Here is a 15,916-nt window from a genome sequence, read left to right on the forward strand (position 1 = left end):
ATCTAACAAAGGAGTGCCAGTGGGCTATGGTGGTGGCAGCAGCCACGAAAAAGGAGATGTCGGAATCTTCCTCATCTGTCCATCCGCCTAACAGAGATTCTAGGACTATGGACAGGTACGGGAAGTGCATTTTTAGTTCAGCTGCCTTTTCTATGTGATCCCTGAACTATTTGACCCATTTCACACGGCTACAGAGGGATCTAATCAAAGAGTTGGGAGATACCCTCCAGGGTACTACAGATGCTGCTGTTTCAGAAAAAGTTGCAGCACATCTCAATACCCTTACATCCATTGTAAACTCGTCCATGAGGCTGATCTCATACGCAGCCGAAGGATCGAGTAGGGCAACTTCAGCGATTGCTCTTCGTAGACAATCCTGGATGCGCTTATGTTCATTTGCGGAAGCCTTCAAGTCTTCCTTTACTAACGCCCCATTTGATGGTGCCACTCTCTTTGGCCCCAAAGTAAAGGAGGCCCTTACCCGGTGTGAGCAGGTGGGAAAGACTCTGTCTGCTGTCGGAGTCCGTTTTTCCACCCCATCCAGACTGTACCCCAAAGGGCAATGTGGTGGAAAAATGTGGTTTCGAAAACCCCAAGGATCTTTCCCAGGCACACAGGGTGATGCCCCCTCTAGAGGCAGAGGAGGGGCAGAGGTGGAAGACGCCGCCCTGGCGGCAGAGGGTCCATAAAACCAAGGTGACAGGGATACCCCCTGGAAAACCTTTCCAGCACTCCTGAGAAGAGGCCCGACTGTCCTGCTCTGGAGGCAGTCGGGGTCGCAGCTTTATACCCTCAGGCCTGGCAAAATCTTACATCAGACAACTGGGTAAAAGCGTTGTTACCAGAGGCTACAGAATACCCTTCCTATTGCCCCCATTCCGAAGAAGACTCCCAAATGTGCCGCCCCATCTGCGAGACCGGCAGCTATAGAAATTTCAAAGGTGCTAGAAAAAGAGTCATCCAACCAGTCCCAGCGGACCAAAGAGGATTCGGAACTTACTCAAGGTTCTTTTTAGTTCCAAAGAAGACAGGGGACTGGAGGCGATTCTGGACCTAAGCAACCTCAATACCTTCATCAAGAAAGAAAAGTTCGAATGGTCACGCTTCAATCGATCCTTCCATTTTTACAGAAGGGCGACTGGATGTGCTCAATAGATCTGAAGGGGCATACTACCACATCAAAATGGCCAGGGCGTCCAGGGATCACTGCGCTTCGGCTGGGAGCCAGCCACTTTCAGTTTCGAGCCCTGCCCTTTGGTCTGACCTCAGCCCCAGGGTTTTCAAAATGCATGGCAGTGGTGGCGTCTCACCTGAGGCGCCTGGGATTCCAGGTGTTTACGTATCTGGACGACTGGCTCCTTTCTGCCACCACCCAGCGTCAACTGATTCAGGCCAGGGAGTACACACTACAGCTTTGTGTTCACCTCGAATTTCCGTAAATTTCAAAAATCTTCACTACAGCCATCACAGCATATCTCATTCATAGGAGCAGAATTGGATGCATCATTTAATTATAAGACTTCCTCCAGAAAGGATAGCCTCACTACAAAGCCACATATCTCTTCTTCTGTCATCCAGAAAATCCCCAGCAAAACTGGTTCTGAAGGTTTTGGGTCTCATGGCAGCTTCTCTCATTGCGATACCATTGGGAAGACTGCACATGAGAGTTCTGCAATAGCTACTGTTTGCACAATGGTCGTTCCAACAGCTACCTCTGACACACGAAATTCTGATCACAAACACATGCAAATCACACCTAGCCTGGTGGCTTCAGACTTGCAACCTTTCCAGCGGAAGACCATTTGTGCTACCGCCCGACAGCTACGGTGACCACGGACGCTTCCTGATAGGGTGGGGGCATCTTTCAGGGACAGACAGTCCAAGGCAAATGGACCAATTTAGAGTACAATCTGCACATCAATGTTCTAGAGTTGAGGGCAGTGTTTCTAGCGTTGCAACACTTTGCTCCCCTTCTTCCTCTAGGGGACTATTGCAGTTCAGACAGACAACATGTCCGTAGTCTAGTACATAAACAAACAAGGGGGAACCAAGTCTTATCAGCTATGCAGAGGCCATGAGAATCTGGCAATGGGCGGAGTCCACGGGTCGCTTTCTGATGCATAGCGCATATCCCGGTCATCCAGCGTCATAGCCGACAGGCTGAGCAGAGCAATTCTGTTGCCTCACGGTGGTCCCTCAAGCAGTCAGTTCTTGAAGCAGATTTTTACAAGTGGGGCCAGCCTTCCTGCGATCTCTTTGCGTCTCCAATGAGCCAAATGCAGGAGCTACTTTGCCCTATTAACCCCCTCAGGGAAGTCCCCAGGGATGCGCTGGTTCACGATTGGCCCCAGGTCTCCTGTGCGCTTTTCCTCCCTTTCCCTGATTGCAAAGTTTCTGCAGAAAGCCAACAACCTGCAAAGGACGATTATCCTCATTGCCCCATTCTGGCCTCATCAAATTTGGTTTCCCTTTCTTCTGGCACACCGCATTCGGGGACCCTGGATCCTGGACCCAGAGCCAGATCTACTGACCCACTCGTCAGGGGCTCCCCACCCCTCGCTCTTGTCACTCCATCTAGCAGCTTGGCTGCTCCGCTTCCCTACTTAGCCAGGTCTGATCTTCTTTCACCTGCAGTTCAGAATATACTAGTGGCTTCTCATAAAGCTTCCACTACAAAGACCTACACTAGTAAATGGAAGCGTTTTGTGTTCTGGGCAAATACACAGCATTTGGACCCTGTGTTAGCTCCTTTAAACAAGATCTTGGAGTTTTTAACAGAATTGTTCCACCAAGGAGCTTCTCCTGCCACTTTAAGAGTGCAATTGGCTGCCATTTCCAACTTTCATGTGGAAGAATGTGGGGCACCTATTATGGCTCACAGACTTTGTAAGGCCTTTTTAAAAGGATCTTTCCATATTAGACCACCAGTTAGAACTCCTACATCTCCTTGGAATCTAAACCTTTTATTATCTAAATTGATGTTACCTCCATTTGAGCCAGCCTCCTCTTGCCCCATTGAAGTATTTGTCGTGGAAGACCCTCTTTTTGGTAGCCATTACATCCGCTAGGCGAGTGTCTGAGCTTCAGGCTCTTTCCATTAAACACCCTTATCTGATCTTTCACTCTGACAGAGTATCTCTTCGCACTAATCCATCCTTTCTCCCCAAAGTTTGCTCCATTAATAACATTAATCAATCCATTGAACTGCCTACCTTTTTCAAAAATCACTCCAATAAGTTAGAGTATATGTTACACAAGTTGGATGTTCATAGACAATTTAGATTTTACTTGGATAGAACAAAGGATCACAGGAAATCTGATCAACTTTTTGTAGCCTTTGCTGACAGCAGGAAAGGTGTAGCAGTTACTAAACGAACCCTTTCCAAATGGCTAACTGATTGCATTATATTCGTTTATGATTCTTCAGAACAAACTTTACCTGTCAAACCCAAGGGGCATTCTACAAGATCAGTTTCTACATCCCTGGCTCATGCAGCTCGCTTACCATTGGACACTATTTGTGCAGCTGCCACTTGGGCTAAACCACATACATTCATTTCTCATTACAAGGTAGACAGAGTTTCTAGGGACAGGGCAACCTTTGGTTCCACTGTGCTCAAGAACGTTCTCCCGTGAGTTCCTCAGGAACATGGAGCTAGGGATGCTACCCAGGTGTAAGAACAAACGGCGAGATCGAACACTCTCACATTTAGAAGTTATGTCCTTACCATAACGTTCCATGTGGAGTGTTCATCTCGCTTGTTCTTACATTCCACCCTCCACCCTCAGGAAGAGCATTGCAGTTTGGTGCCTGGCCTGGTTTATTTGGCTTCTGCATTTGCAGTGGTTGTGTATATATGTATATCTTATATATATATATGGATAAGTGTTCTTACAGTTATGTTGTTTTTGCATGAATGTTCTCTCTCTGACTTCTGGTTTGCTTGCAAACTAGATCTGAGGTAAAGGCAGAGGGGGATTGTGGGAGTTAGGTTGTTCTCGAGCTTCTTCTCGATGCAGAGCTTGCAAGCGGCCGACCGAAGGATCGGCTCCGAACCCAGGTGTAAGAACAAAGGCGAGATGAACACTCCACATGGAACGTTATGGTAAGGACATAACTTCTAATTACTTCTTAACCGTATCTATTTTTGTTTTATTTCTACCTTATTTTTAAACTCAAATTTCAATTTATCCCACTCACTAGCTACAACATCTGAAGAAATGTCTACCTTCCCATATAATTTCCACTACCCACTGCTGAAATTCCTCTCTTTTTAAGAGGTAGGTGTGGAAGTGCCAGTTTCTCATTTGCACTTCATTAACCTGCATTTTTATCCTAGTTGTTATTGGCGCATGATCTGACATAGTTATTGGATGTATGTCAAAGTTTCCAATTAAATAGACAGGTGTAAAATATAATTTCTATCTATTCTAGCCCAGTTATTGTACCTTGGGGAATAATATGTAAATTCTGTCTGAGTTCCTACTATTGAATTCATGTATTTCATACCAAATATTTTCATAAATTTCTTTAGAAATCTTCCCTCTTTTGTTATATTTTCCCTTATAGCTCCCTCCTAGATGAATCCTCATTGTTTCATATCAAGTTCTAGTCCTCACCTGTAAGTAATATTCCCTGCTGAAAGCTGATTATTTCTCCCAAAATGTTCTTCAGCTCCATAATAACTGTTTCAGGTGGAATATAAAAATGCCAGTGTAATCCTCCTCCCTTGCCTGTAGCTCTTATTACCACAAATTTACAATTACTATTTTTTTTTCTTATTGGGGCTCCTCTAGACATTAGTATAAGTACTCACTTTATCCTTTGTCCTGGATATTCTGCTGAATATCTATCCTGAAATCCTTTCTTTATCAAATTCAAATTCTTGCTTCTTTCCAAATGTGCTTCCTGTAGCATTGCCATTTGTACTCTGCATTTCTTAATGTAATTCAATACTCTTACATTTTTGTCTATACGTGCGAGGCTATTCACATTCCAAGTATGATTATTCCCATATGTTATATATGACAGCTTTTTAAAATTTCTATTTCCATTGTTTGTGTTACATTCACACACTAATGTTTGGTAGGTTAATCCTTTATACAGTTGTTTCTTGTCATCTCCATTTGAACCTATGTTACATTTTACAAGACTTTTTGTTTTAATAAAAACCCTCAAACACACACACACACACACAACACCCCCATAACCTGTTAACTTAAAACAAACACACACTACAATGTACATCTTCAAGTAAGGAAGTATTGTCCCAAATCAGTAGCTGCACCCACACTCATTAACTAACCTAAAATTAAGTTTATCCATGCTAAAGCACATGTTACAGCCTGTGCTCATACTTAAAATAAATGCTGTCTGTTCTTGTCTTGTCTTTATTCTCCTTCCAGATGTGAAAAACAGCGTATATGCTTCCAGAAAACTAACTTTTAGCTTTACAAAAAAGTGCACTGGATGTCTTTAAATAAAACTAAATTATACAATGTTCTAGTAAATGCGTTGAAGTATTTAGTTACCAAAAAAGCTGCAATCTCTTATTAACTTCCAGTAATTTCATACTTTATTTTTTACTGAGATACTTGTCCATGTACCTTTAAGTTTTATGTTTCTCTCAGTAAATATTATCTAGACCTCTCTATTGCTTTCACCTTACTCAGATTGTTAACATGGAAATATAAGAACAAACTGTGCTTCTCAACTAACACTGAAGATTTATGTACTAAAAGAAAACTATTACACTGTGGTCTGTCATTAAAAACAAACAAACAAAAAGTTGTCATTAGATTAATTCCTGACATTCACTTATGCAAAAGTAAAAGAAAACATTTGAACTCTCTGTATGTTATAATCAGTGCACTTTTACACTCCATCCCACCCTAACAGCCCTTGATTTCAGCCTTTTAACTTAAACATTTGTCCACTCTCTCTTTTTACATTGTGATGCAAAATGTTACTTAAAGTTGCTTTCTCATTTTCTCTTTTACCTTTTAGTGTCCTTCTAAGTATCAGTGACATGAAGAGGGGTTTATGCTGTCATCTCCCCATAACAAAATAAAAAAAAATAATCTTTCTCAGCCTGTTTTTCTTGTAAAACTTGTAAAACCATATTTTACAAATGATATTGATGCTTTATAGTCTCAGTGTATTCACTAATTTCAGTGTTGCTGTCATCTTCCTGCTCATTTCCATCTCCCAACCCCAGACACTGGTTCAAGTGCAAGGTACTTCCTCTGCTTTTCTCTGTCCTTCAAGCATTTTTCTTTGGAACATTGGAAAAGGTTTCACTGGGAAGTCCCTCTATGAGGTTTATTACCAAAAGAGTCCCCTTCTATATGTTGGCTCTCTTCATTGGGCAAACTTTTGTATTTCCTCCTTAGCTTGTTCTACATCTAAAATTGACTTTGATTCTTCAGGAAAAATATTTTGAAGATAGCTGTATACAGCAGCTTGAGTCTCACACCCGCCTCTCAACATTCTCTAATTGCTGGGTTAAATTTGCTTCTTTTCTGCCTTGTGTACAGTGAAAATCATTTCCACAAACTCTCTGTCTCCAGTGTTTAGTATTTTGTCTTTCTGCTACAGTTTTGTAAGGATCAACCCTTTCTGCTGGTATGATTGCATCTTTACTAATACAGGTTATGGTTGCTTTTTCATGGCCATGTTTGGAGCATAAACATGATGTGCCCTTTCAGTTACTAAATCCTACTTTGGAATACCAGACCATTTACTTATTTCTGGTTTCATAAAATTAATACAGTTTGTTCCTTGCAGTTTCTTTGGTATGGCAGCAAATCTCAGGTTTTCTCTGCATGCTCTGTCTTCTTTATTCCATTTCTTGGAACAGCTCTTCTTGAGCAGTATAATATTCAGCTAGCCTTTTCTTCATTTCTACCGCTGATTTTTGCACTTTTATCAGTTCATCTGAGTAGGTATTTAAAGCATTTTCCATTTTTTTCCATTCTTTTGTTATTTGAGTTGATATACTACTTCAGTGTTTCATTTATTTTAATCAGCCCTGAGTGGATTTGACTTATTTTCCTCTAATTTACTGGAAGCCATCTCTTCTGCCACAGCTGGGACTTGAACTACATTTTGCTGAATAACTGCAGGATTCTTCCCAGTCAGTATTTTCTCTTTACCTTTCTAGTTGATTTTCATTCAGGCTGTCTAAGCTTATTCTTTGCTGGCATCCAGGTAGTTTACTTATTAGCCAGTAACTGAATTTTAATGATACAGGTAGAATTCTGGCCTTATCTATCAGTTTCTTTTTTTCACACTGGGAGAGCTGAAATTAAGCTGCTGATCAGTGTACAGCCATCTTGGAATGTCACTTTTGATATAGTCTTGAGAAGATTTGTCCGTGTTCATAATCAAAATTTTCTAGGTGATTTAAAGTCAGAAATTTTTAATTCCCCTCGAATAGGGAAGTTTTATTTGGGCCTTCTGCTATGCAGGCCTTCAAACAATGGGATGAGAGGGGCAAATATAAATCCAGTGAGTTTCTAGGATTTTTCAGCTTCCTGGTTTCTTTCCTTAAAGTAGTCTACTCTGATAAAGTACAAAACAAACAAGCTGTGCTTCCTGCTAACAGACACCTAATTAGAGATGGCAGGAAGGGAAAATAACCCCCCAAAGAAGGATGTTTTTTTTTTTTTTCCAAAAAACGGCCAGGTACCCTACTCAGAATAACTATGCCAGAAATCTGGTCACCTTCACTCCCCTTCCTGTGCCAGCATATCTTCCTCTTATTTGACCCTCAGTGCTCCCTTTTGGCAACAGAGTGTCTCAGACAAATGGATTTTGAAGGTGATTCAGGGGGGTTACAGTTGGCAATGGATAGAAAATCCCCCTCCTTTTAGGGTGATCCCTACCCTCAAAGTCAGAGAGTTTTTGCCCCCAAATGTTCCAGCATGTTAGAAACAGAATTCATAGGGCATGTTCCTGCAAATAAAATAGGAAATGGCTTTTACTCCAGACTGTTTCTGGTTCTAAAGATGTAGTACTCCTGAAGACCAGTTTTGGATCTTTGTTTTCTTAGTCTTTTTGTAAAGATTCTAAAAATCAGAGGTTAACCCTTCAAACAGTGTTGGCTCTAATCCCAGATCAGAATTTTAGGGTAACTTTAGACCTCAGGAATGCTTACCATTACATTTCAGTAGCAAGCAACTTGGAGATTTCTCACATTTTGTGTTTCTGGATCACATTGTCAGTACTCTGCGGTAACCTTTGGGCAGTCCACTGCACCACAAGTGTTTAGAAAGTGTCAAGCTCCAGTGGTGACCCTATGCATAATGCAGGTTATACACATTTTTTCCTTATCTAGACAACTTGCTTATTCATGCAGAGCCTTTTCCCAGTTGCCAGGAGTCCCCTTAACAAAGGTAACTTCTCTCCCAAACCATTTGGGATAGCACATAAATTCGTAACAATCCTCCCTCACTTCATCACACAGATCATATTAATAGGTTGCTTAATAAGCACTATATTGCAAAAGGTTTTCCTTCCACAGTTGAAGGTGGATTTGAATCTGGAAATTTTCCTGAACTTTTCTTGCAGATCTCAAGCTACTGCCACAGAATGTATCAGGATACTGGGTTTCATGGCATCTGTGATTCTCATGATTCCCTTTTCCAGGCTACAAGGGAGAAAGATTCAGTGGTACCTTAAAAACATGTGGATCTAACATTCTTATCCCCTGGAGTTTCAGACTTCAATCTTGGGCTTTATGAAATCAAAGATGCATTGGTAGAGGAATCAGAAGGCTCACAATCCAAGTCTCCCTTTTTTCCACCTACCCCATCACAATCTGTATTGACCAATTCCTCAAATTCTGCTTGGGGAGCAGTTTCAAAAAGGTAATAGTGCAAAGACTGTGGGACAGTTCAGAAAGAATGAAGTGCATAAATATCAAAGAAATATCAGATTTGATTCAGGCCATAAAGTATGTTCTTCATATTTGGGACCAAGGTCCTCTTCGGGTCATTGCAGATAACACTGCAGTTATGTGGCGCACAAACAGCGAGGGTGCACCCAGGTTGTACCCTTTGTTCTATGTGGCAGTAATAGCTTGGGCATTCTTTAACTATGCAGTCATCTTGTGTACCATCAGAGCAAAACATGGTGGCAGACAAGATAAGCAGATCCTGGGCAGACCTTTACGAGTGGAAACTCAATGAAATGGTCTTCCAGGAATTGATCCAGCTGTGGGGAAAATCTCAGACAGCTCTGAATACATCCTTTCAAAACAGATAACTAAATAGATTCTGTTCTAGGACTCCTTGCGTGCAGGACTGGAGAACAGATGCTCTTTTATTCCCTGGTGGGGGATTTTCCTATATGTATTTCTACCCTTTCCAGTGATTTCCAGGCTAATTTTGAAGATTCAGAAAGATTCTCCAAAAATCATTGTGGTGATTCTCTTCCAGTCCAGGCAAAACTGGTTCTCCTTTGCTATGAAATTATACCACAGGCTTCTTCCCAGACAAGATCTATTCACACAAGATGGGGGGGGGGGCGGGGGATTGAGATACCCTGACATCAAACAACTTCAGCTGATTGCCTGGATGATTCAATTTTGATACCTTTTAGGCACCTCTTTCATGAGGATGTGCAGCAGAAAAGCAAGAAAGCCTATTAAAAACTTGCATATTTCAAGCCCCCCCCCCCAAAAAAAAAGATTGAATACTCGGAGAAGTGTGACTCTCAAAAATCACACTTAAAATTTTATTTGCAGGGGCAAGCCCTCCTGCACCCCTCCCATATGGGGGCAAGCCTCCACTCACCCCCAAACCTATATACACCAACTCCAAGATCACCATACCTCAGAGAAAAGGGAACATGCCAAGAAATGGCATCTCAAACTTGGTATATACAAGTGTTTCTTTCAGTAATTCAGTCTCCGCATTTGGTCCTGAAATTTGAAGTTTGTTCTTAACCAGTGAATCATCAGTGATTTTGTGCCACTGGTGCTAAAGTTTTGTGAGAGTTTCTCTGTAAAGGTTCATTGTGCAACCATTTCAATGCGTCTGCAATTGGGTCTCCCTCTTTCTTCTCTGTTTACAGTCAGTTTCCTAAAAGGAGATTTATACCTGAGACCTCCTTGAAGACAGGTTCTTCCTCCTTGGGATCTAAATTTTATGCTGGAAAAAATTAACCATGTCACCCTTTAAACCTGCCTGTCAGGCTGACTTAAGATTCATTGCTAGGAAAACTGGTCATCTTATTGCACTGACTTCTGCAGAAAAGTATTGAGATGCAAGCTCTCATGGTGGGAGAACCCTAGCTGCTTTTACACACACATGGTCACTCAATGTACAGACCTTTCTTTATGATAAAGGTTGTTTAAGCTTACATTGAATCAATCCATCAATCTCCCTGTTTTCTATCTGGATCCTAAAGACAATAAAAGATTTTACAATCTCTGGATGTGCATGGGCAATTAAAGTACAATCTTGCCAGGACTAACTCTTTCAGGAAAGCTAAGCAGCTGTTTATTTCCTATTCTGGGACCAGGAAAGGTTGCTGTGTGTCTAAACCGACTGTTTCCCGGTTGCTGTCTTCTGTTACTCTCACCATGGAAAATCAATCTAGCAGTCTTAAAACACATTCCACTTGAGCCTTAGCATTTATGATGGCTTACTGAAAAGTAGTGGACTCTAGAGACATTCTAGTGGAAGTAACTTGGTCCCGTATCCATACTTTTACAAAGCACTACAAGCTGGATTATTTTACCAGGTCTAGAGTAGTCTTTGCTAGGACTATTCTCCAGGGGCTTCAGGATCCTTATCCTCCCACACTGGATACTCTACTGTAGCACTGAAAATGATGAACATAGAACAGTTGTTTAAGGTGCACTTACACATAACAATGGACATTTGAATTCTTCACTGCTGCAGTAGCCACACTAACCCACCAGTCCCCTTTTTGTGTATAGTTTTCATGGGATACAAAGTTAGATGTTATTTATTATTTATTGATCTAGTTCAGGATGAGTTCTCCATTTTGTGGTTAGGGTCAAGAATGTCCTCAAGATTTTTAGTTGCTCTGGCTGTTTATATAGCTCCCACCAAAAAAGCTCAGCCTGTAAGCAGCCAGAGTGACATCATGGGGAGGGAAAGAAAGCATTTGGAAGCTGGCTGGTTGCTGTATCCTTAGCAGGATAGGCTACTGCAGCAGTGAAGAATTTGAACATCTACTGTTTAGGGCAAGTGCAACTTAAGCAACTGTATTTTATTTCCTATGGAGGATCTTTTAGTATAAAAGAAATCCAAAAATATGTCGAACTAGAACCAGTAACATTTAAACTGCTGTTTAAAAATATTTCTGTGATGGTAAAAATGTATTATACATACAGGTGGATTTTTCAAAGTGAACATACACAGTGTTCAATCCATGGTGCTGCTGGTTTGCATCAGCCATGATGTATTTAGTACTGTGGTGTATAGCTGTTGCCTCATTTGCAGTACTGGATATTTAATATACCTAGTCAATGAGCAAGTGTAGTTATTCAGTGTACTACCATGCCACTTCCTTGGGTAATCTGGTTATTTCAGAGACATAAAGGATTCTAACTTGTGCATGTATCACATTATTGTCTGATTAGTATTACCACATAATGAAATATTATCTCATCTCCTGCTTTTAAAGGGGAGAAATGCTTTGCTTAAGATCACATACTGTGGAGGGTGTTAAACATTGCAAAGTCATGTCACCACTAAATCTTTGACTGTTTTGTTTGCTTTGCCCTAGTAAGGGGGTATATGCCTGCAAACCAAGAGATGAAAGGAAACTTGATGGACACAAGTGTTGAGCAAGATCTTATTCGTGAGCTGAGTCACCGGAAACAGAACTTGCTCCTAGAACTCCGAAACTATGAAGAGAATGCAAAGGTATTTATCTGAAAATAGAAAACACACATATATTTTGCAGAAATAAAGGCATGTAACAAAATGTTTGGTTTAAATTATGATAAAGTATTAAAAATAAGCAGTTTAGATTTTATCATACAGCATCTCTCTCCCCTTCAAACATTTTTCCAACCTTATATCTGGTAGATGAACTTTGGACTTGGCCTCTTCTAGCATATAGGCCCAATCTGTTTTCTCAAAGTGCAGTGCTTGGCCCTTCTGTAGCGGTGATGAACAGCTAAACACCGACTTAGAGGCAGCCTACAATCTAGTGGAAAGATTTACTTTGGAAGGATTTTCTGATTTGTGTGGGAAGGACTTAACTTTGACTCAGCAAAAGCCAAGATTGTTGGACAGAGAAAATGAAACCAAAGCAGAATTTGGCTAAAATGTTTAATTATTCTGAGACTTTCATGAAAAATTTCAGCAGGTGTCCTCAAGGTTTTCAGCTGCTTAGGCCCTTTGTAAGCTTTTAAAGCTTGTCACCTGAGCCAGAAGGCTACAAGTTGAATGACCAAGCAGTGAGGTTCACGTTACCACTAAGACCAGGCCTGCAAAAAGATCAGTTTTGATCTGTCATTGTATTGTCAGCCTCAGAGAATTCTCTGGTTAATGCTTGTAGTGCTGTCGTGTGTTCCTCCTCTGCTGTACTCCTTGTGGTCCCTTCAAGAACAAGCAACTTGTACAACAGAAATGAAGGGAGATTTGGATTCCTACCATGAGCATACCTATATGGGCTATATAACTACAGACTATACATAGTAGTTTTTGCCATTAGACCACAATCTAATAGTTGTTCCCAGTCACATCTACTAACTTTTTATTTTACTATTGTTTCTGTTGGTCTCTGATTGTGTTTTTTTTTGGTATGCAGCTGTGGTCATAGTTTCAATAGTAAAGGTCTCTGTATATGCATCATCAATGAATTCTCCACCATTCTCACTGGAAAAATTGTTGAAGCAAATCATGCTTGTTTACCCAACAATAAATATATTTCTTTGCAATTTCTTATGTTCTCTGTGTTTAAAATGCTTCTGGCACTAAAGTGTGTAAATTGATTGATAATATGAAGATACAAGGCACAAGAATCAAGTTAATGGAAATCCATAACAACTGTCTTACTGAATTCGGAGACCAGAGATATGTCAAGAACAGGCTTTGGAGAAGGTCTCGTGTACTTCAAGCATAACTCACAACTGTCAAACTTTGTTTTAAGACTGAAAACATTCAGGGTTCTTATTTTCTGAACTACAAAGCAGTTTCTCTCTCTACAGAAGCAAGCCCTATGTGAAGATGCATTTTTTTTCATTTTTGCTTGCAGACATGGCAATGTTTTCTAAGGTCTTTATCTAGAGTATTTTTTAAACAGCAAACATCTATATTAAATTATCATGTATGACATGGACAATCTTACATTTATATAAATCAAAGCAAACTTCGTTGACATAATTTCAGTTGCAAACATTATACATTACAAACCATGTTGACACAACCACATTTGGAAATATTATATTATCCAGTCATTGTCGGTCAGACATTACATTGCTCATTCAAGTCCTGCCTTCTGTTAAACCCCATTCCTCCTCTGCATGTATTGTTCCCACAGTTCCCATTTTTCATATGTAGTTTGCTCCTATCCTTTTCTAAAGATCCCAGTTCCAGTTGTTTTTCTCTGTTACTATATTTGCTACTTCTAGTAAAGTTTTAGACTTTGATTTCCATTTTCTAGTGTTGCTTTTTTGGAAGCCACCAAAATTAGACACGACAGAGCCTTACTATATCTAGGCAATTCCTAATTTTGTATCATGGCTCAGAAATTCCTTTATTAGACCAATTTGGTCACACAGTATCTCCAATAAAGCAATCCGCAGGGAACCTTTAAAGTCTGCCAAGTCATTACACTCCCGGAAAATATACTCCAAGTTGCTTGTTTCTTCCCCATCACACCATCACACCTCCAATATTTGTTGCATACCCGATGAAAAATTCTTTGGAGTTTACTTGGGGTATAAAAATTTCTATGTAAATACTTCCAAGCAAAGATCCTAAATCTTCTAGATTTTGTTGCATATTTGGGAGACATACATATATCCCCCATTTGTTTCTTTGTGAATTTCTTATCTAGTCTCTCTTCCCAGTCCTTTCTAACCTCCTCTGATTGATTCTTATAGTTATCATGCAATATTTTATATGCTGTAATAATTATTCATTTTTTAATGGCAGCCTCTGTTCTAGATTCTACTGAAAACTCTACCAGTGCTGGTCTTTTGTTTAGGAGCCCCCCCCCCCCACTAATTTATTTCTCCTTGCCTATACGCATAATAATCCTTGGTAGGGAAGGCAATCTGTAACTTGCAGTCCAAATAAATTCTTGGAGTCTTCCCATTCTTTTACCTTTCCCTCTCTAGTTATTTGCTCCTAGTGCCTTGGTTCCTTTACCAGTTTTCTCCAATAAATTCCAACCCCTGTCTTGCCTTTTGTCTGTATCTCTAATTGCAGTCATCCCTGCTGGAAGAATCTTTTCCCACTCCCGTGTTTGCATAGTTCTTAGAATACTTTATGCTACTTTATGAATATAATGTTCTGTATGAATATTGTTATTCTCTTAAAGGTCTGCATCCAAAATCCTAATCTCTCCTTGTTTATTGAGCTTCCCTTCCTGTTTTAGCTTCATCCCTTTCTATTTTGAATTATAGTTTTCTGCTTGTGCAATGTATAGGAGCCTTAACTGTGTTGCTCTGAAATACCCATTCAAATCAGGTAATCCCAATCTGCCTTCTTCTGTTGGAGGAATCAGTTTATCCCACTTGACTCTTGTCATCTTCTCCTCCCAGATAAAATCCCTCAGCTGTTTATTAATTGCTGTCCACAACTTCTCCTCTGGTTGATAAATATGCCTGACCTGTACATAAAAACATTTTAACTACTTGTATTTTACCATCAATATCTATGTAACATAGCTTCCATTTTCTCAGTTTCTGTATTATCTTTTGTTTAGTCTCTTCCCACATATCCTTAGTTGCCACACTGGGATCATTTTTCTTCCGTACTCCTAAATACTTCATTTTATCATGTCCCCATAAGTATGGAAATTGCTGAACCAATTCATGTTGGGGTACATAATTTACCACTATTGACTTTGTTTTAGCTTCATTAATGTTTGTATCCCGAAAACATTTGAAACTGTCTCAAAAAGTACCACGACACTGTAATGTCGCTTTTTGGTTTTCTTAGGTATAAAATAATATAATTTGCAAATAGGGCCAGCTTTCCTTGTCTACCGTATCAGTTATATCCTTGAATTTCTGACAGCCTTATTTTCTTTGCCAGTGATTCTAAATATAATATATAAAACAAAGGGGGAGAGGACACCCATGCCTACTTCCTGTGCTCAAGCAGAAATTATTAGAGAGGACTCCGCACACTTTAATCTTCGCCTCTGATCCCTCATATATCCTTTTAATTAGCCTTCTTATTTTATGAGGGAATGCAAATGCTTCCATTGCCTTGCTCATAAAGTCCCAGCTTACTCTGTCAAATGCTATCTCAGCATCAAGACCCTCCAATAGTAGTCGTATTTTCTTACATTCTACTTCCATCTTGGTCATTAGTGTTCTGTTAATGTTGTCAAATGTTTGCCTCCCCTTGAGAAAATTATATTGATCCATATCTGTCAATTTTGGCACCACTTTTGCCATTCTTTTAGCTGTTATAGACATGAACACTTTATAATCATGATTTAGTATTGAAATGGCCTGAATGAAGCTGAATCTGATGAATATTTACCCTCTTTAGGCCACTTTCTTCCAGGATGTTCGTATTTCTCCTCCTCTTAAAATAGTGTTAAACAAAACCTTCCAGATCTTTATCAGTTTTTTTCCTTTTTTCCCTCCTAGCCTCCAAACTTCTGCAGGAATATCATCTATTCCTAGGGATTTTCCTGTAGATTGCTTATACATCACCGTTTTTATCTCATCTCCTCCTGTCCTGCTAA

General features: G+C 40.1%; 1 protein-coding gene across 1 annotated transcript in view; it reads left to right on the forward strand.

Annotated features, from left to right (window-relative positions):
• BBS2 (Bardet-Biedl syndrome 2) overlaps positions 1-15,916 on the forward strand; it is a 1,992,563-nt gene that overhangs the window by 1,169,038 nt on the left and 807,609 nt on the right. The window contains exon 9 of the mRNA XM_044079541.1: positions 11,765-11,904. Within this exon, the coding sequence (XP_043935476.1) occupies positions 11,765-11,904 (140 nt within the window). The remainder of the gene's footprint in view (positions 1-11,764; positions 11,905-15,916) is intronic.

The sequence above is a fragment of the Protopterus annectens genome, chromosome 8.part0 (assembly GCF_019279795.1).
Source record: "Protopterus annectens isolate FY-2018-M chromosome 8.part0, PAN1.0, whole genome shotgun sequence".
NCBI lineage: Eukaryota > Metazoa > Chordata > Ceratodontiformes > Protopteridae > Protopterus > Protopterus annectens.